Source organism: Rhinolophus hipposideros, assembly GCF_964194185.1.
Source record: "Rhinolophus hipposideros genome assembly, chromosome: 5".
Taxonomy (NCBI): Eukaryota; Metazoa; Chordata; class Mammalia; order Chiroptera; family Rhinolophidae; genus Rhinolophus; species Rhinolophus hipposideros.
In genome coordinates this window covers 54,856,025-54,872,423 of record NC_138051.1, presented here as the reverse complement: position 1 = coordinate 54,872,423, position 16,399 = coordinate 54,856,025, and the positions used below count along the sequence as shown (strand labels likewise).

The window sequence follows — 16,399 nt, the reverse complement described above, 5'->3', positions numbered from 1 at the left end:
TCCTTTTGGGGGTGGTAAGGGTATAAGAGCCAACATTAAAAAGAAATCTACTGAAACATAAGGGATTTCTTCCTCTCCCAACGGTCATTTGAGAAGAATGCTGACGCACTGTAACATTAATGGTAAAAAAAGAAAATGCTTTCAGGGAAATCAAAATGTACTAAATTCAAGGTATCCTGGGACAGCTGAAAGGACATCAGTAAAAAAACTGGTTAAATCCAAATAATGTATGTACGTACCAGTGCTAATCTCCCTGTTTTGAAAAACGGGTTAGAAAGATGTTAAAAATCTGGGAAACTGGGAAGGGAAGATGAGAACCCTGTATTACCTGTGCAACTTCTCTGTAAATCTAAAGTATTCCAAAATAAAAAGTTGATTAAAAAACAAAAGAATAACAGAAAAATCGAAATGTGTGGAGCATTGCTATTTTCTTAAATCATTTAAGAAGGATACAGAAAAGCACAAGGCAATTTTCTTAAAAAAAATACTTCTTATAAAGTATTGCTCTGTACTGATGAGCAAGTAGGAAAACAGACCTCTAACAAACTACTGGTAGGGTTGCAAACTGTGGAATCTTTCTGGAGACAAATTTTACCGACACATTTAAAATAATGTATGTAGCTATTAGCCCAGCAATTCCACTGGTAGGAATTTACCCTACATATATCCCCAAAACTAAACCAAAATACGAAAATATTTTTATTTTATTTTGCTTACTGAAGCATTCTTTTTGTAAAAGCAAAAAAAAAAAAAAAACAAAACGAAAAACCTGGAAACCATCTGAATGCCCGTTAAAAGATAACTGGTTGACTAAAATTTGATGTATCTGTTCAATTGAATACTATGCTGCCATTAAAAAGATTATTGTATAGGTTGACATGAAAAAAGTTTCTAATATATATTAAGTAAAAATGGTTGCAAAAGAATATGTAGGACATAGTTCCATTTATATATCAGAAAAAGAAGGTGTTATACACATCTATGACTGTAGGAAAATCAACAATTTCTGGACAGATAAAACAGAAATTGGTAAGTGGTGAATTCTGGAGATTTAGACAGGATACTGACGAGCTGGGTCTAGGTAGACATACTTTTTAACTAATAGATTGAAAGTTGCATTGTATATATTTTAAATTTTTCTGTATAAGATGATGCTTGACATTTAATGAAAACCTTGCTGGCTGGAGAGAGATTGACCCTCTGGGCTAGCCAATTCTTAAGGACAGCAAAGGGTCCAGCCAGGAGCATGCCTTTGATATGGAAACTAACCGGTCCTGAGCCATACCTCCTCTAAATAGCCAGGAGGCAATATTCCTGTGCCTTAGTCATCCCAGGGCCCGGTACTAGGTAACTAGGGACGGCCCCTATAGTGTAGAGCCTGTTGAAATTACTCAAACCAGCCAGTCCTACACTGTTCACCCTGCCCTGCCCTGCCTTTCCCATGGAAAACTCGAATAAAGGCTACGGCCTAAACTCTCCCCTCAATCCAGTCTTCTGCCATTGGACCCGAATCTGACACTTCCCCTCTGACCTCGTGTGGCATGTGGTGATTCCATCTCTGAGACCTGCAAGGATGATCCACTTCCTTCCAAGCCTCATTTTTGTTTCCTCCCGTGGCTGTACTGACTTACTATACCGTATCCGACATAGACATTCTTAGCACAAAAGCGATTTACTGTGAATTTCAATTATTTTTTTAAAGACACAGAAAACAATTAGTCAACTTTAATTCTCTAAGTGTAGCTGGGAACGGGCACATGCAGAGTCTTCCTTATTTTTCCCAGACTCAGAGAGGAAGTATCTGACTGAGGGAGATGAGAACTTGCCCTTGCCAAGGCAGCCATCACCTTTCTGACCATCACCCTCAGGAAACCCCAAACTGACCACCCACCCCCCCAGCCCGACCCCTCACCAGCATCGCCCATGGAGCTGAAGATGCTCTCGGTGACACACATGATGGTGTCGGTGGCCTGGTCGTAGCGGCCAATGGGCTCGCCTCGGCTGGCAAATTGTCGCACGTGCTGCAGGAGATCGTGCAGGGCCTGGCTGACCACGCTGGCCGCTGCGCTGACCTGCTTCAGGAGCTCGCTGTCATCAGTGGCTGCCTGGCAGGCGCGGACGCAGTTCTCCACCGAGCGATCTACCAGCTTCCCCGCTTCAATCAGCTGCTCCTGGCACACAGGGGAGCTGATGGTGGGGCTCACCACCTGAAGCGACACAGGAGCGGGTCTGGGGCACCACGAGGCAATGCCTGGTTCCCAGTGTGCACCAGTATTTCCACCAAGTAAGTCCCTGTCTGCGCTAGGTCTCAGCTCCTTACTTACAGGATCCGGAATTAAACTAAACCATCACTGGGGTTTCTCACAGTTTACTACTTCACTTTATCTTTGTGATTTCAGATGCCTGCTAATTTTTGTCTTCGTTACTGATACATGACAAATTATACTACTGATTACTTCTATGGAGAGAGATTTCCAGTATTTACCAGTTATACTGCAACCTCTGAATCACGTCTTCTGAGCTAGGATAATGAGACTATCTAAAAGAATTTTATTTCTTTTTCCAGAGACACCTGGAATTCTGATTCATGGTACTTTAAGGAACAGGGGGATTCTGTCATTTATCTGTGGACACAAGGAGGGGGGAACAGGGAAAGCCGGAGGGAGACCATCCAGGACTCCTTTGACTGATGCCGTAAAACCTCTCCTAGAATAGAAAACAGCAGGCTGAGCTAGCTCATGGATCTCTACGACGTTAAGTCATCCAGCTGAGAAAAGGACACCTCTGATCTTTTAATGCATCATCTCAGTGAAGACCCATGTGGTTGGAGTGGAAAGGGTATTTGAAGTCAGACAGGCCTGGGTTAAAGAACTCAGTTCTCCCACTTACTATTTCTGTGGTCTTACACTATTCACTAATATCTAGAGGCCTCAGTTTGCTCTTCAGTAAACTATGGTGCTTAAGGAGGTGAAGTATGACACGCAGTGTACATCCCAGCTGGCAACAACCCTTATTACCCTCACTGTAACACTGCAGTGGAGGAAGGACCGTCATAAATTCTGCGGGTTATTTCTGAGCCCATTTATAATGCTGACAGCACAATGCAAGAAATCTTTCCAGGCATGTGTAAATAAGACATACTGACAAGTCCAAAGGGGAGACATGGCAATTTGCACATAGAATTGGCAATTAGACACAGAAGTACCACTGCCTGAGGACCTCAGCAAAGCACAAATGATAAAAGTAGAATTGGGCAGTTTATTCTAAAATTTATAGTGTCACCTAAAAAGGCACCTGAATGAAGCCAGCTGTTAGCCTCAGACAATTTTAACAAATTCTGCCCCTGCACCCCCCCACTCAATGACCACAGGCAGATAAGAGCTTGGGACATGTTGCAGAAAGGGCCGGGGGGGTCCAGATGGCTTACCTTGGCACACGCCACAAGCTGGGAGGTGGAGAGGGCGCACTGGGTGGCAGCTGCAATCACCCTGTTCTGTAGGACTGTGTCTTCAGCTACCTGGGCAACATTCTTTGCTTTCAGGACCAACATGGCAGCGGCATTGGCAACAGCTTTGGCCAAACTCATTAAAACGTCCTACAAAAAAGAAATTAAAAAAAACCCTAGTCATTCGCTTTATTTCTAATCACCCTTCACAGCCTGAAAATGAAATGTGGTATCCACTTAACCACTTTACTAGAATTCCATTTAACCTTTCTCCCTTCAGTACTGCAGAATCATATTTTTCCCCTTAGTTTCCTGAAATGTCAACTTGGGAGCAAATTAAGGAAGAAGACACATCCTAATAACATATCCTCCCGTACATTCATGAAGTAGCATAGGTTTAAATCTAGAATAGGTTAGATTGAGGAAACAGTTTTTCTTTTAACCACTGAGGAACATTCGTGCACTTATCCGATACTGAGAGTTCTGACCACGTCTCTTGAATGTGGTCGGTGTGGTGCGTCAGGGAAAAGCTGAAAACGAAGCCAGACGCAGCAAAGACTACGTGCTGTACGAAGGCTATAATTCATGGCCTCCAAGTCATCAGGCCCTACTGTGACTTGAAAATGTATCTCTTGGATTTCTCCTTTACAGAAGGATCCAAGTGATCACCACAAATTCAGCCACCTCTTTGCCTCCAGAGGGCAACGTTGGACGTGCACAGACAACACCTACAGCTAAAGAGTTAAGGAATACTCTGAACGTAAGTTATTCTCAGTGTTCTGTCGCCTCCTGCATAGAGATCAGATTATTATGAGAAGTGGGAAGGGAGCCTACATAAATAAGCTAGCTACAAGCTGTGACCTCACTGAAGATGCAAGGAGCTTGGAGCCTTCAAAGATCAGTTGATGCTTTAACTCAACAAAAAGGCATTCTGCCTACAGGATGGGAATCCTTTGATTTAGCCCACCAGCTTTGTCACCCAACTGTGTGACCTGAAGAATAACCACTGTTACATTTAATTTACTTCTTTGCTTTTAATATTGAATGTAGTTTATTTGGTTTGGAATTGCCTTCCCAAACATATCCCAAACACATGAGCCATTTTTATTTTGAACAAACATATGAAGGCTTTCTCCCAGAGGAAATGTGGTCAGAAGTCTTTATTAGTAATTCATCAGATAATAATGAAAAGCACTTTTGATGCTGAATGCAAAGGGCACCCACAGAGTCTTTACAATAAGATATCTTATAAGAAGATAAATTGGAAAGACTGCTCAGACTGCACAATTTTACACAGAGCAAAGACTGTATGCTATCCAGGCAAAGCAGAACCAGCAAAGCAAGTGGATTTTAAAGTAGGCAAAACCAGTCTTAGAGGAATAGTTCAGTCCAGTTTGTTTTTTTAGGTCTCTGATGTTTACTGAATGTCCAGGGAAAAACCAAAGCATCTGGTACCAAAAGTTGAAGATGTCTTTGGGATGTAACTGATACTTGTCTGCCACACAACTTTTAAGAAATTGCTCACAACACAGCCTACAAAGTTCCAGTTCTTGGACACCTATATCTCAAAATTAATTGAAAACAACTTGAATGTCACAACTTGTTTTCCAAAATGGGCCACAGTATTCCTTTACTTGATATGAATCCATCTTTTCACATAAGGACCAAGATCTGGTCATATAAATTCATGATTGTTCTGAAGGGCTTTGTTAGACTCATTTATAGAAATCCTGTTCTTCCTATTAATTTTGTGCAAAACAAAATACAGTTAGAAAAAGAACGTGATACTACAGTACAGTTGCTGACAGGGCCTTTGTCAAACTTTTCAACAAGACCACTATTATGTAGCCTGTGTAAAATAAATCTTTGTTAAGTCTGGGAACACGCAGTACATTGAGGACCCAAGAAAAGCTCTGTGATAGGATCTCAAGAATCTGAAAAATAGAGAGTAAGAAATCCAATGTCAGTAAGCCAAGGGCTACTCCTAACTGGAGAGGTTGCAAGATCACCTTACTGTCCTAGTGTTTACCTAGAGACTTTACAGAAATGGAAAACATTCAAGTCAGGCATTTCCCTGGTAAGAAAGCCTCCACGGGACAATTCCCTGAACCTGAACCTGCTGCCCTTCCATGTCCCAATAGAAACAAACTTTAGGAAGCAAACTTTGCATTTATGTGATCGAAACAGTCTGTCATAGGAAAAAAAAAGGCAAAGTCTTCAAAAATACCAGGATGAGATGTCTTAAGGAAGAACTGTGCCTTTCCCTTCAACCTTCCCTAACTTTGGGGAAAGTAAATTGACCGCTTCAAGATGATTAAGCCTAGTAAACCAACAGCTGAATCTCGTAATGACCTGGTTCCTAAGTACCGTGGTTCCCCGAAAATAACACCCACCCCGAAAATAAGCCCCAGTTAAGATTGTCAGCCAGATGGACACATTTAGTACATTATGACGATGTTCCGGAAGAAGATGACTTGACCCTATTTGAATAAATGTAGACTGTGTACATGAAAAAGTAAGACATCCCCTGAAAATATGCCCTAATGTGTCTTTTGGAGCAAAAATTAATACAAGACCTGGTCTTATTTTCGGGGAAACACAGTAGATACCTGTCTGCAAAGAATTACCTGCTCTAACACAAAAAGCAAAGACCAATACTTGGGCAGTGTGAGGACCTGGCTAAGGGAAGTCAGGATGGGGACACAATTAGCTTAGATTTAGTGGGATATATTTATGTGGTCTGCAGTTCAATCTCTTTATAGTTCTAAGTGGCCATCTCAGCACAGAAGTGGTTTCTGGGAACACTGTATCACGGTGTCACCCTCCGCCATGACATGAATGTCCAAGTATTGGATGTCTTACGGCACCGCAGGACATGAATGAGTCCTACAGTCCCAGCATCACACGTATGTGGGAAGCAGAGGAGAAGCAAATGCATCCGTGGATGAAGGTGCATGTTTCACATATCATATATGATCATGTATTAGTGTAACTGATACATCTTGTGGTGATGAAGTTTCGTAGTTTAGTTTAGATGAAATGGCATGCAAAACTGTGACCCATGAAACAAGACACTTAAATGCTAGTGTAAAACTGAATGATCTTTTTATTCTGAATTCTAAAGAATTCCCTAACAGTGAACTTGACGTAGGATTTGGAAAAGGGCGTCTTCCAGAGAACCTGGGCTCGAACTGTACCAATTTAATGAAAATGTACTGATATATTACTTGCAAAATTAGGATTTAGGAGAAGGAGAAGGAGGAGTGAAGGGCATCTTCCCGCAAGTGTGAGACGAGAGAAGCCCATCTTAGCTTGAAGCTCCCAGCAGCAGGCCTGGCACCTCATTTGTGGTGGCTGGCAGCAGAGGCAGACAAGTTGAGATTTCTGTCTGAGCTGGCAGTGCATCAAGCCAGCTGCAAGTAGTGGCTACAGCTGTTCACCAGAAGACAACCAGCACATGTCCTTGGTATTGAGAAACAAGGGTGACAAAAATAAAAAGACTTCTTCACCACACCTGTGGCTGTGAATGTTGCAGACAACAGACCCAGCTCTGAATGTAAAGGCAAGTCTGTGCAATACACAGGCGTGCACATGTTGTCACTCTGACATGTGCACTCTAGAATGATGCGCCTAAAAAATGCCCCCAAGTCGATAAAACAAGACTGGCCACGAGTTGATAACTATAGAGTTTGGGTGGTTAGATACAAGGGATTTATGATATTATCACTCCACTTTTGTGTTTAAAGAATGTCCAGTATGTTGACCAATAGAATAGCTAAATAACTGCTTTACAATCATGGTTGTAAGTGAAATGAGCTTTTCAATTAAAAAAAAATTTTTAATTAACACACAAAAACCTCATCCCCAAGATAATCCACCTCAGTCTTATTCTTGACATCTTCAGGAAGATTTGGTTGTACATTTCACTCTCCCTGTTTGGGTCTAGACCATCATTTAGGCTCTTTCCCAAGATTATGGACGGCAAATATCTTACTTGGAATCGCTCATCAGTCTCATTTTCTCCAATCTGTCTCAGAAGATCTCCACTGGCTTGTCCAATACTTCCAGCAGCAGTCAAAACTGTCTGGCGAGGCTATGAACAAAGAACACACATTGATTGGAAAGAAAGAGCACTTCCTCCACAGTGCCAAACAGACACAGCAGTGTAGAGAGAGAAATCCTATGGGACTGGCTCCTTCTGCACCTAAATGAGAGTCTCCAACTATCTGCCAGACAGGAGACATAAACGTCCTGGTGACATTCGTGCAAGGAAATGCCTGATTTCTCACACACCAGCAATTAGGTGGCTGGATTTGAAATGTTCAACTAATGAGTCTCATTCAGCTGGCAGGAAGTTCATATGTGTTTTAAGAAAAATAAGGGGCAAAACTTTCATCCCCTTTAAATGTATATTTGACAAGTGTGTTCGTTTCTGAGATTGCACCTATATCAAGTATGGAGGAGGGAAGGGAAGGGAGGCTTCCTACTAATGGTTTAATCAGTGTTGAAGGTTGAACCATAGATTCTCTAAACTCTACGGCGTGGTAACATGCCCCATCAAGATGGAAGGAACAGCTCAGGAATTAAGAGCCCCATGGTACTTCAAGTCTGCGCCCATCTCATCACAACCTGAGTGACTACTTGCCCCAAGAGCTCACCTCTCCAGAAGTAGGCTGTACAGCTTTCAGCAAGTCCGACACTGCCCCAGCGAGGGTCCTTGCGGCTCTGAGCAAGTCCTCCCCACTGCCCACTTCATCGTCCATGAGGGCTGCCAACAGCTTCACGCCCTTGGACATCTCCGTCAGGTTGGAAGAAATGGTGGTGATTGCACATCCCACAGCTGTGTAGTCGGTGTCTGCAGGGTCACCTGGGACAGAGAAGGACCATCTCCATCAAAGGAGGGTGGTGATGGGTGAGGAGAGCCCAGGAGGGCAGGAGGTAAGTGGCCACATTACAGCAGTGGTCACCCACCACTTGACAGGAATCGGACACAAAGCACTGCAGGCGCACAGTGAGATGGACAGCCCCCTGTCCCCAAGGTGCTGCTCTTCACAGGGTCCTTTCACCCTGAGGCCTCTTCCATTGAAACACTGAGCACAAGCACCTTTAAAATTCCAAAGGAAGTCCCAGCATGTCATGGCCCTTTTCATTGGGCTGCTGTCAGCAGCTTAGGGAGGTCGGCTCGGCTCCTGAAACATGTAATGCTGCTCGTTGAAGCCAAGATATTTCCTGGCTCTCACTTGACAGAGCAAGGCGGGGAGTCATGCTGTGCCAGAAGAGACTACTGCTGGACGAGACAGAAAGAGGCACACATGACGGATTGAGTCACTCAAAACCATTTTCAGACCGTAAGCTCCCAGAAGGGAGAAACTAGCCTCAGTATACTTTGAAGTATGTCCAACATATTGATGAACAGTGAGAAGAGCTTTAAAAAGCTACATAAGTGCTTTTTAATGATGATGCATGATATAGACACAAAAGAATGAGACGTTCCCCACATTTCTCCTGGGTCAGTGGGAGAAAAATGTCTGAAGCACTTGGGGTACCTAAAAATAGACTGTCATCTCATAATGTGAAAATCTGTTTCAATCAAAGAACTTAAAAAAAAAAAAAAAACAGAAAAAAAAATACACAAAACCAAAACCACAACACACCACAAACCCCTCAGGGTCTTACCGGCAGTGAGGTTAACAACTGAAGCTGTTCCAGCTGTGATGGCATCGACTTGAGAGTGGATTTCGTGTTTGGATTCATCAACTTTATTCTGAACCCATACCCTGGACGCCTGCAAAACCAGACAACGGCATGACACAATCATTGCACAGAATTACCCGGGAAAGCAGAGAAGTCATGCCATCAAATGAGACCAGCATTTTGGCTACACTCTCTGACTGGGCCAGCACCACGGAGGTCCTTAAGGCATCTTACACGCTGTCCTTAATGGGCCTCTTGATCACGCTGAACGGTATATAAATTCTCAATGTTTCTTACACTGGTTACACTGCTTGTTGCACTTGTAAGACCACAGAGAGAAAAAGTCTACGTGACTTTAGGTCAATGTAACAAAAAATGAGAATAACTGATGTCTCATGATCATATTGCACATTAGCACCAAGCAGGCCAATTTTCATTTGGTTTTTTAGAGAACGGGTTTAGAATTAGAGTGTTTCAGTTCACGAGTGTTCTCTGTTAGCATGAGGATGGTCTTTTGTTGACAACAGAAATATTGTGTACATGTGGCTCTTTCCCTGGTAGGAATTTGGGGGGCGGGGGCGGGGGGGTCAAGACCCGTGTTCTGGATCCAGCTGTACCATTTGGGCAAATTACATCCAGGATCTGTGCCTTACATTGATTGCTTCTACTGCAGGACCTCAATGATCTGTAACAACCTTTCCAGCTCTTCTACTTTATGGTCAGTTGAACCTATAAATACCAAATTCTTTATTTTCTGGCATTTCTGGACTTAGCCAATAAATGATCACTTGCATTGATATGACAACCCTATGGTAATATAAGGGGCTGATCTGCTTCCTAAAACATTCCAACAATATTAATCTAGGTTCTAGATGCGTCTAGCACTAATAATATTTTTTGAATACTAATTCTTTCAAAGTTGGTGAAGCAGGAATGTTACATCCAAATATTTCAAAACTCTATCTTATAACTGTGCTGGATTTGGGTGTCTGCCATAAGTATTTTCACTCTGAAGTTCCCCAAAGCAAAATGTTTCATGATTTGGGGTCCTTGGGAAAAACAGCACTGAGGACAGCAGAATCCTATGTGTATACAAGTTCACAGTGTTCAGGGAGAAGGCAGAGGCAGTTCCTCCTGGCTGGACAAGATGAGGCTACAAAGTATATCTTGTTTCTGGACCCGATGAGGGCTCCATTAGTTCTAACACAGAGGTTTTCAACCCTGGATGCCCCTTAGAATCAGTGGAGAGGGTGAAAAAGCACTGATACCCAGTCCCCACCCCCAGTGACACAGATTTGTTTGGTTTGAGCCTTAGGTCCTTCGGCTTTGCCCTTAAAGCGCCTCAGGTGACGCTAATGTATAAAGTAGGGCTGAGAAGAACAGTACTAGGCAAACTTGAATGTGCACACAGAACAGCCGGGAGCTTCGCTAACATGCAGGTTCTGATTCAGAGGTCTGGGGTAAGACCTAAGGTTCTACACCTCTCATAAGATCCCAGGCGTTGCCAAAGCTGACGGCCCATGGCCCACGACTGGCATAGCAAGGAGCTATTATAGATGATTTCATGCAGCGACAGCTACAGGAAGGCAGCTCATTACCCTGTCCTCCCAAAAGCTCAAGAGTAGTAACCCAGTGTTTCTCAAAGCATGGGGCCCCCAAAAGCAGCAGCATCCCCAGAGAACTCGCTGGAAATTCAAATTCTCAGGCCCCACCCAGACCTACTGAGTGAGAAAAAAATGGGGGAGAGGCTCAGCAATCTGTTTTAACAAGCCCTCCAGGTGATTCAGATGCAGGCTACAGTTTGAGAACCACTGGTAATAACAAAAACAGCTAATACTCACGGCGCTCTCACCATGTGTTAGGTACTGTGCTAAGAACTCTGTATATGATTAGCTTATTGTGTCTTCACAACCACACTAGTCATCGTCATGGATGACAACATGGAGTCTTGGAGAAAGCTGCTCAGATTCACACAGTCACCGAGCAGTGGAGCTGGGAATGGAGCCCACATGATGTGACTCCAGACTCCCAAGTTCTCAGGCCTTGCCAGGTACTGCCAACAGCCAGTAGCACCCCCTGATTCTCTCCTCCTGGGGGTACAACCTATAGACAGAGACTTATTATCTTGAAAAAGACATGGGTTTCCACTTAACCTCACTGGAGACAGAGATTCACCTGACCGTATTCAGAGAGTCCATCATCCTACTTTCTGCCAGGGCAGAGACATAGAATGAAAATCACGAATGATATTTACCATATCCTGGCCAAGAGGTGGCAATGAGTCAAGCTCGCTGAGGTCGTCCTGGGCCTGCTGGACAGCATGCATGCTCGTGTTGATGGTCCCCATGAGGGCCTGCTGGGCCGAGGTCTGCAGACAGATGGACACAAGGTGGCAAAACATGGTCCCGGCACTGACACAGCCCTCTACACAAAACAAGGTGACACTGAACTCTGGCTCTAGACAAAGTGGCCCCGGAGTACATAGACATCTCAACAGCCGTCCAAACCACCTCCCATTGGATAACTGAATTAACTGACAAGAAGTTTCAGAAAGAGTCTTTGCAGGGGAGCTAAGGGGACCCAATCCTTGAGTACTGGGGACAAAAGATCTCAGGCATGGGAAACGTGTGTGTTACACCAGAACTCTTCTTGGTAAATAAGAAGCAACCTACACATGCTTCTTCAGAATCAAATTACTTCTGAGCTTTCAGGCTCTTCAGCTTTCAAACAGTTCTCACCCAATATCCAAGAGAAGAGGCACTGCATCAGGTAGACCATCACAGTGACAGCAATCAGTGGTCCACTCAGGGGAAAGTGGGGCGCACTACAGACTTGGTCTATTTCTAAGGCTCTCCGAGGGGTAGCTGTGCTAATTAGCAGCTTGGTGATGTTAAGGCAAAGAAGCAGGTTTCTACCTCTGAGTCACCAGTCCCATGGAGAGGTTACTGTTTCTCTTCCAGAAGACAACTGGGATCCCACACAGGGAGCTACCAGAGCCACCCAGTTACCAGAAAGCATGCTGGGAGTTAGGCATCAGGACTGCACAGCTGTAGAGCCATGATCCAGACGGAAACTAGTAAGATTGTGGATGACACACAACCAATCCCCACGGCTGGGTCCCTCCCTGCGCACCAGAGGCAGCATACTGACGTGCAGGGTAGGGTGAGTGCCCCGGAAGCCTCACCAGCGGGGGCATGTGGCCTCGGTGCATCTGCCCAACCATGACCTGCTGCTGTGGTGAGGGCATGCTGCCAACGTTGAAGGTCTCGGGCCCGCTGGAGCCCGAGCGCATCACGGCCGGCAGTGCCACTGAGCCGTGCTCCACCTTCCCGGTCCTGTTGAACTGCTGCTGCAAGATGGTGGACCTGTGGGGGACAGGTGGTTTGGTCACTGTGAGGGGGCCGCTCACATGGAGTGTCATGACAGGACACCACAGGTGTCATGAATATTTGCGGCCTTGTGCTGTGGAGGCCAATTTAAAAAAGAATGTACAGACAGAATTGTGAATGAAGATGCAGCACTACAATGCTCAGAAGAATCCTTTTATCATAAGAATATAAATAACCACTCCCACTGTATTTAATAGGTCCACAGTATGATGCAATTAGTTGTTCTTAAAAAAACACACAGGTATTCCCATAAAAACGATGTACCACCTGTAAATGAAAGTTTTGGATACATGAATCCATTATTGGTAAATTCTACCTGAAATGCATTCATTCAACAAATTACTGCATGCCGGGTTCTATTCCAGGCACCGGGGAAACAAATCACGTATCCTTAGCTTGACAGGAAAAGTGTGGGTATGAACTCAAAGAAAATCTCCCACAGCTCAGATCCCATCCCACAGGTTCAAGGCCACTGATCATACAGAATGTTTAAACACCTTTGCAGCCTTGCTGATGGGACAGACTTTGGCACCTCTTCCAGATAATTTCAACTTAAGTCTGGAAAGACTCATAGGGCATCCAGTAAAAAGAAAAGAATTATCAATATTTTTACTTCTCGATATTTTCTTTGAATGAACGGTGAGTGTAAAGGACTTTGAGCACATGTAGTTAAGAAGTCTGAAGTATCATATCTGCCTCAGTAGCCCAGTGGTCAAACCCACAGGGAGAGTCTGGGGAAGTCTGTGTGCATGGGTAGAAGGGGGACAGGGTTGGTGAGCACCTGCATTAAAGGGCAGGGGCCTCTGTCCCAGGAGTCCCAAAGCATCATAGATCACTCTCTGCTGCACAGGGCAAAGCTCGTGACCATACCAGGACACCAAGCAACAGACATCCATGGAGAGACATCATGGTCTATGGAGGAGGTGACATTAGGGAGGACAACCTGTGGTTCCTGCAGGAGGTAAGCTGCATCTAAGATGGCAGCGAAAGTCTAATAGAAGGAAAGTGGAAGGCCCCGTGATGGGGACTGCCCTGGACCACACTTCCTGTTTGCCTTGATCAGAACCCATCCTGGTGCCCTAGGCAGTGGGAGAAGGCTACAGGGGTCCCAGGCAGGGGAGGTCCTGGGCTCAGATACTTACTTAGCTCTTCCTAGGTGAAATATAGTGCAGCATTCCTTTGAGGTGAATACCTCACCCTCTAAGGAAACACCAGCTTATTGATTTCTATCTAATGGTCATTAATAATTCTAAGAAGTCAAGGTGTTTTGCCAGAGGTAGCAATACTTGAAATGTGTCACGTCAAGTTTGGTTTCAACTTGTGTACTAATGGGACAAATGGAAAAACACCTTCAAGGTGATTATGAAGCAAACTGTGAGAAAAGGGTGCAGAGTGGCAATGTTAGAACAACAATTATATGATTAAGCAAGTTCAAAGACTCTAGAACCTTCTGGCAGAGTGCTACAGGAAACATCACAATATCTGAATCTGACTCCTGGCTCTGCCACGTGAATGCACCTCAGCTCACTTCCATTGTGATTTGGTTTCCTCATCCATGAATGGGGATGACAATACCTGGGTACCTCTTCCATAGGGGATTGCTGTTGGGACCAAAGGAGATAGCATGTTGGATATACACAGCCAAGTGAAGATAAGAAAAGTTGTTATTACAATGCTCTATTTAACATAAAGGGGGGGCTGCACAGGTTTTTGTTCAAGTATCACTTATTAGATGCTACTTAATTTTAATAAATCTCAATTTCCCCATCTATAAAATAGGGCTAAATTGGGACAGTTCTAAATTTAAAATAATGAAGATGATAACAATAGCAAACATTTATTATGTGCCAGGCATTGTTTTATGGGCTTTATTAGTAAGGCAATCATCAAAATGAAACTAATAAGGTGGTATTATCATTACTCCCATTTTATAGATGAGATCAAGGGGGCAGAGAAAATTCATAGTGTCCACAAGACCACACATTAAAATACAGCTTCCAGATTTGAACTCGAAGTCTGGCTCCAAAGCCCATGTTCTTAACCATTTGCTACGTCCTAACATGTATCAAGTGTGGCAAGTAGCAGGGGTCCATCAACAGTCACTCCTCCCCTGGCTAGCTCCCTACCTCCAAAGGGACGGAATCAAACAAAAGCTCACTTTCCAGCCCTTTGATGAAAATGACGCAGCTTATGAGATTTAAATCAGAAATGCAGACTAGCACTCATGAAAGTTCACTGCCTCTGAAGATGGAGTTAAACACATCTTGTTCAGTGTCTCCCTGAAATCTTCAGCACCCTCCCCCCAGACACCCTTAATACCAATGCTGACAGTTTGGAACCATACTTCAAGGAGCAGGGCTCGTCTGTATCATCCACTATCATTTCCTCCACGTGAGGGACTTCAGAGCACATGCCCCAGAGCTGGCAGGAGGACACCTGCCCATGCAATGAGAAGGCAGTTCTCCAGTGCTCAACAATACTTACTTTTTGGGGGACACGGACTCTTCTAACATAGTTGACTCCTCATCACCCTCTAGCCCAAATCTATCTTTACTTTGTTTCTGGAGGTAAAACAAGACACAAACACACACACAAAAATGAAAATCAGTAGATCTTTACACAAGGGGCCACATATGCAAAACCGTTGAGGTTGACACCAAATGCCTTACAATGGATATTTAGTAAATGATGGGTGAACAAAAGCAATAATAACAATAAGAAATAAATTGTTTAATATGGAAAGACACACTATGTATTCTGCATTTATTATTGCTCAGACCTAATTTTATATAGTTAAAATCAAGACGTCGATATTAATATTCTAGAACTTGGTTATTTGAGTAGGCTGTATCAAGAAGACTTAGAAAATCTACCTGTTACCGCTATGGCATATAACCCTATTCAATATGGGTGAGAAAAACAACCTGAAAAACATGAAGAACATTTCCAAACCATCCATCTGGGTTTCTACAGAGGCTGGGAAGTATAACCTAACTACACAGAGTGGAAGAAGCTAAAGGGTTAGCTGGATTCATTCATTAGCTAAGTGATGCACTATCACTAATTACTGGCAGTCAATGATACAAATGAACTGCAGCAAAATCAGAAATTCTCATAGGATCTTGAGGTCAAAGACCACACACTCAAGTAATCTTAACGTCTAAGATTGGGTTTTGTTCCCCCCACCCCCAGGTAGCTACATCACCTATACTGAGTCTTAGTAAAGAAGCCTTGCTTTCCAATTAGCATCAATATTAAATACCTTTTTGAGGATGATGTCTATGTAGCCTGCAATCAGCTGGGATATTTGCTCTCCCTCCGTGGTTTGTACTGAATAGTAGCTTTCTTGATACTCCCCAAAATCCTGGGAAAAAATAACATTAGAAGAACTATAACTAAATCAGATATATTAGCAATTTTAAAGGTAAGGAGGTCCAGGTTTAAGATGGCACAGACTCAACTTTTTCCTGATGTTCCCCTCTAAATACAAGTGAGCACCCTAAAGTGTATATAACCAACTATGGTAAAAGGGCTCTGAAAGCTGAAAAGTTGGACTGGTTGGGGACCTCGAGACTTGAAGTGAGTTCTTGGGTTTTGTTTTACATCCAATTTACCCCCAAGGCTGGGTGTTAAGATAGTTCTGACACTTGCAATCTCCAACAAGCAGTATCTGAAAAGCCTGTTCTCTCTGGCCAAAGGACCAGAAGAGCGGAAGCCCAACAGAGATTCCCAACCCAGCTCCACAATCTGGGCTGGCATTCGTTGGCAGCTGCAGAAAGCAGTGAAAGTCTGGGCCATCCCAGCCCCTGCTCCACAACTGAGGAAGGCAGGTGGTCTGATCCTTTTGTTGCAGTGGCCCCAGTGAAGCCCT

At 43.9% G+C, this 16,399-nt stretch overlaps 1 protein-coding gene across 7 annotated transcripts in view; it reads right to left on the bottom strand.

Moving 5' to 3' along the window:
• TLN2 (talin 2) overlaps nt 1–16,399 on the bottom strand; it is a 410,032-nt gene that overhangs the window by 130,281 nt on the left and 263,352 nt on the right. For all 7 annotated transcript variants that reach the window (XM_081049585.1, XM_081049591.1, XM_081049589.1 and 4 more), the window contains 9 exons: nt 15,791–15,892; nt 15,013–15,089; nt 12,324–12,504; nt 11,394–11,507; nt 9,122–9,230; nt 8,104–8,312; nt 7,440–7,538; nt 3,428–3,595; nt 1,913–2,207 (listed from right to left, as the gene is read on the bottom strand). In XM_081049585.1, the coding sequence (XP_080905711.1) occupies nt 1,913–2,207; nt 3,428–3,595; nt 7,440–7,538; nt 8,104–8,312; nt 9,122–9,230; nt 11,394–11,507; nt 12,324–12,504; nt 15,013–15,089; nt 15,791–15,892 (1,354 nt within the window). The remainder of the gene's footprint in view (nt 1–1,912; nt 2,208–3,427; nt 3,596–7,439; nt 7,539–8,103; nt 8,313–9,121; nt 9,231–11,393; nt 11,508–12,323; nt 12,505–15,012; nt 15,090–15,790; nt 15,893–16,399) is intronic.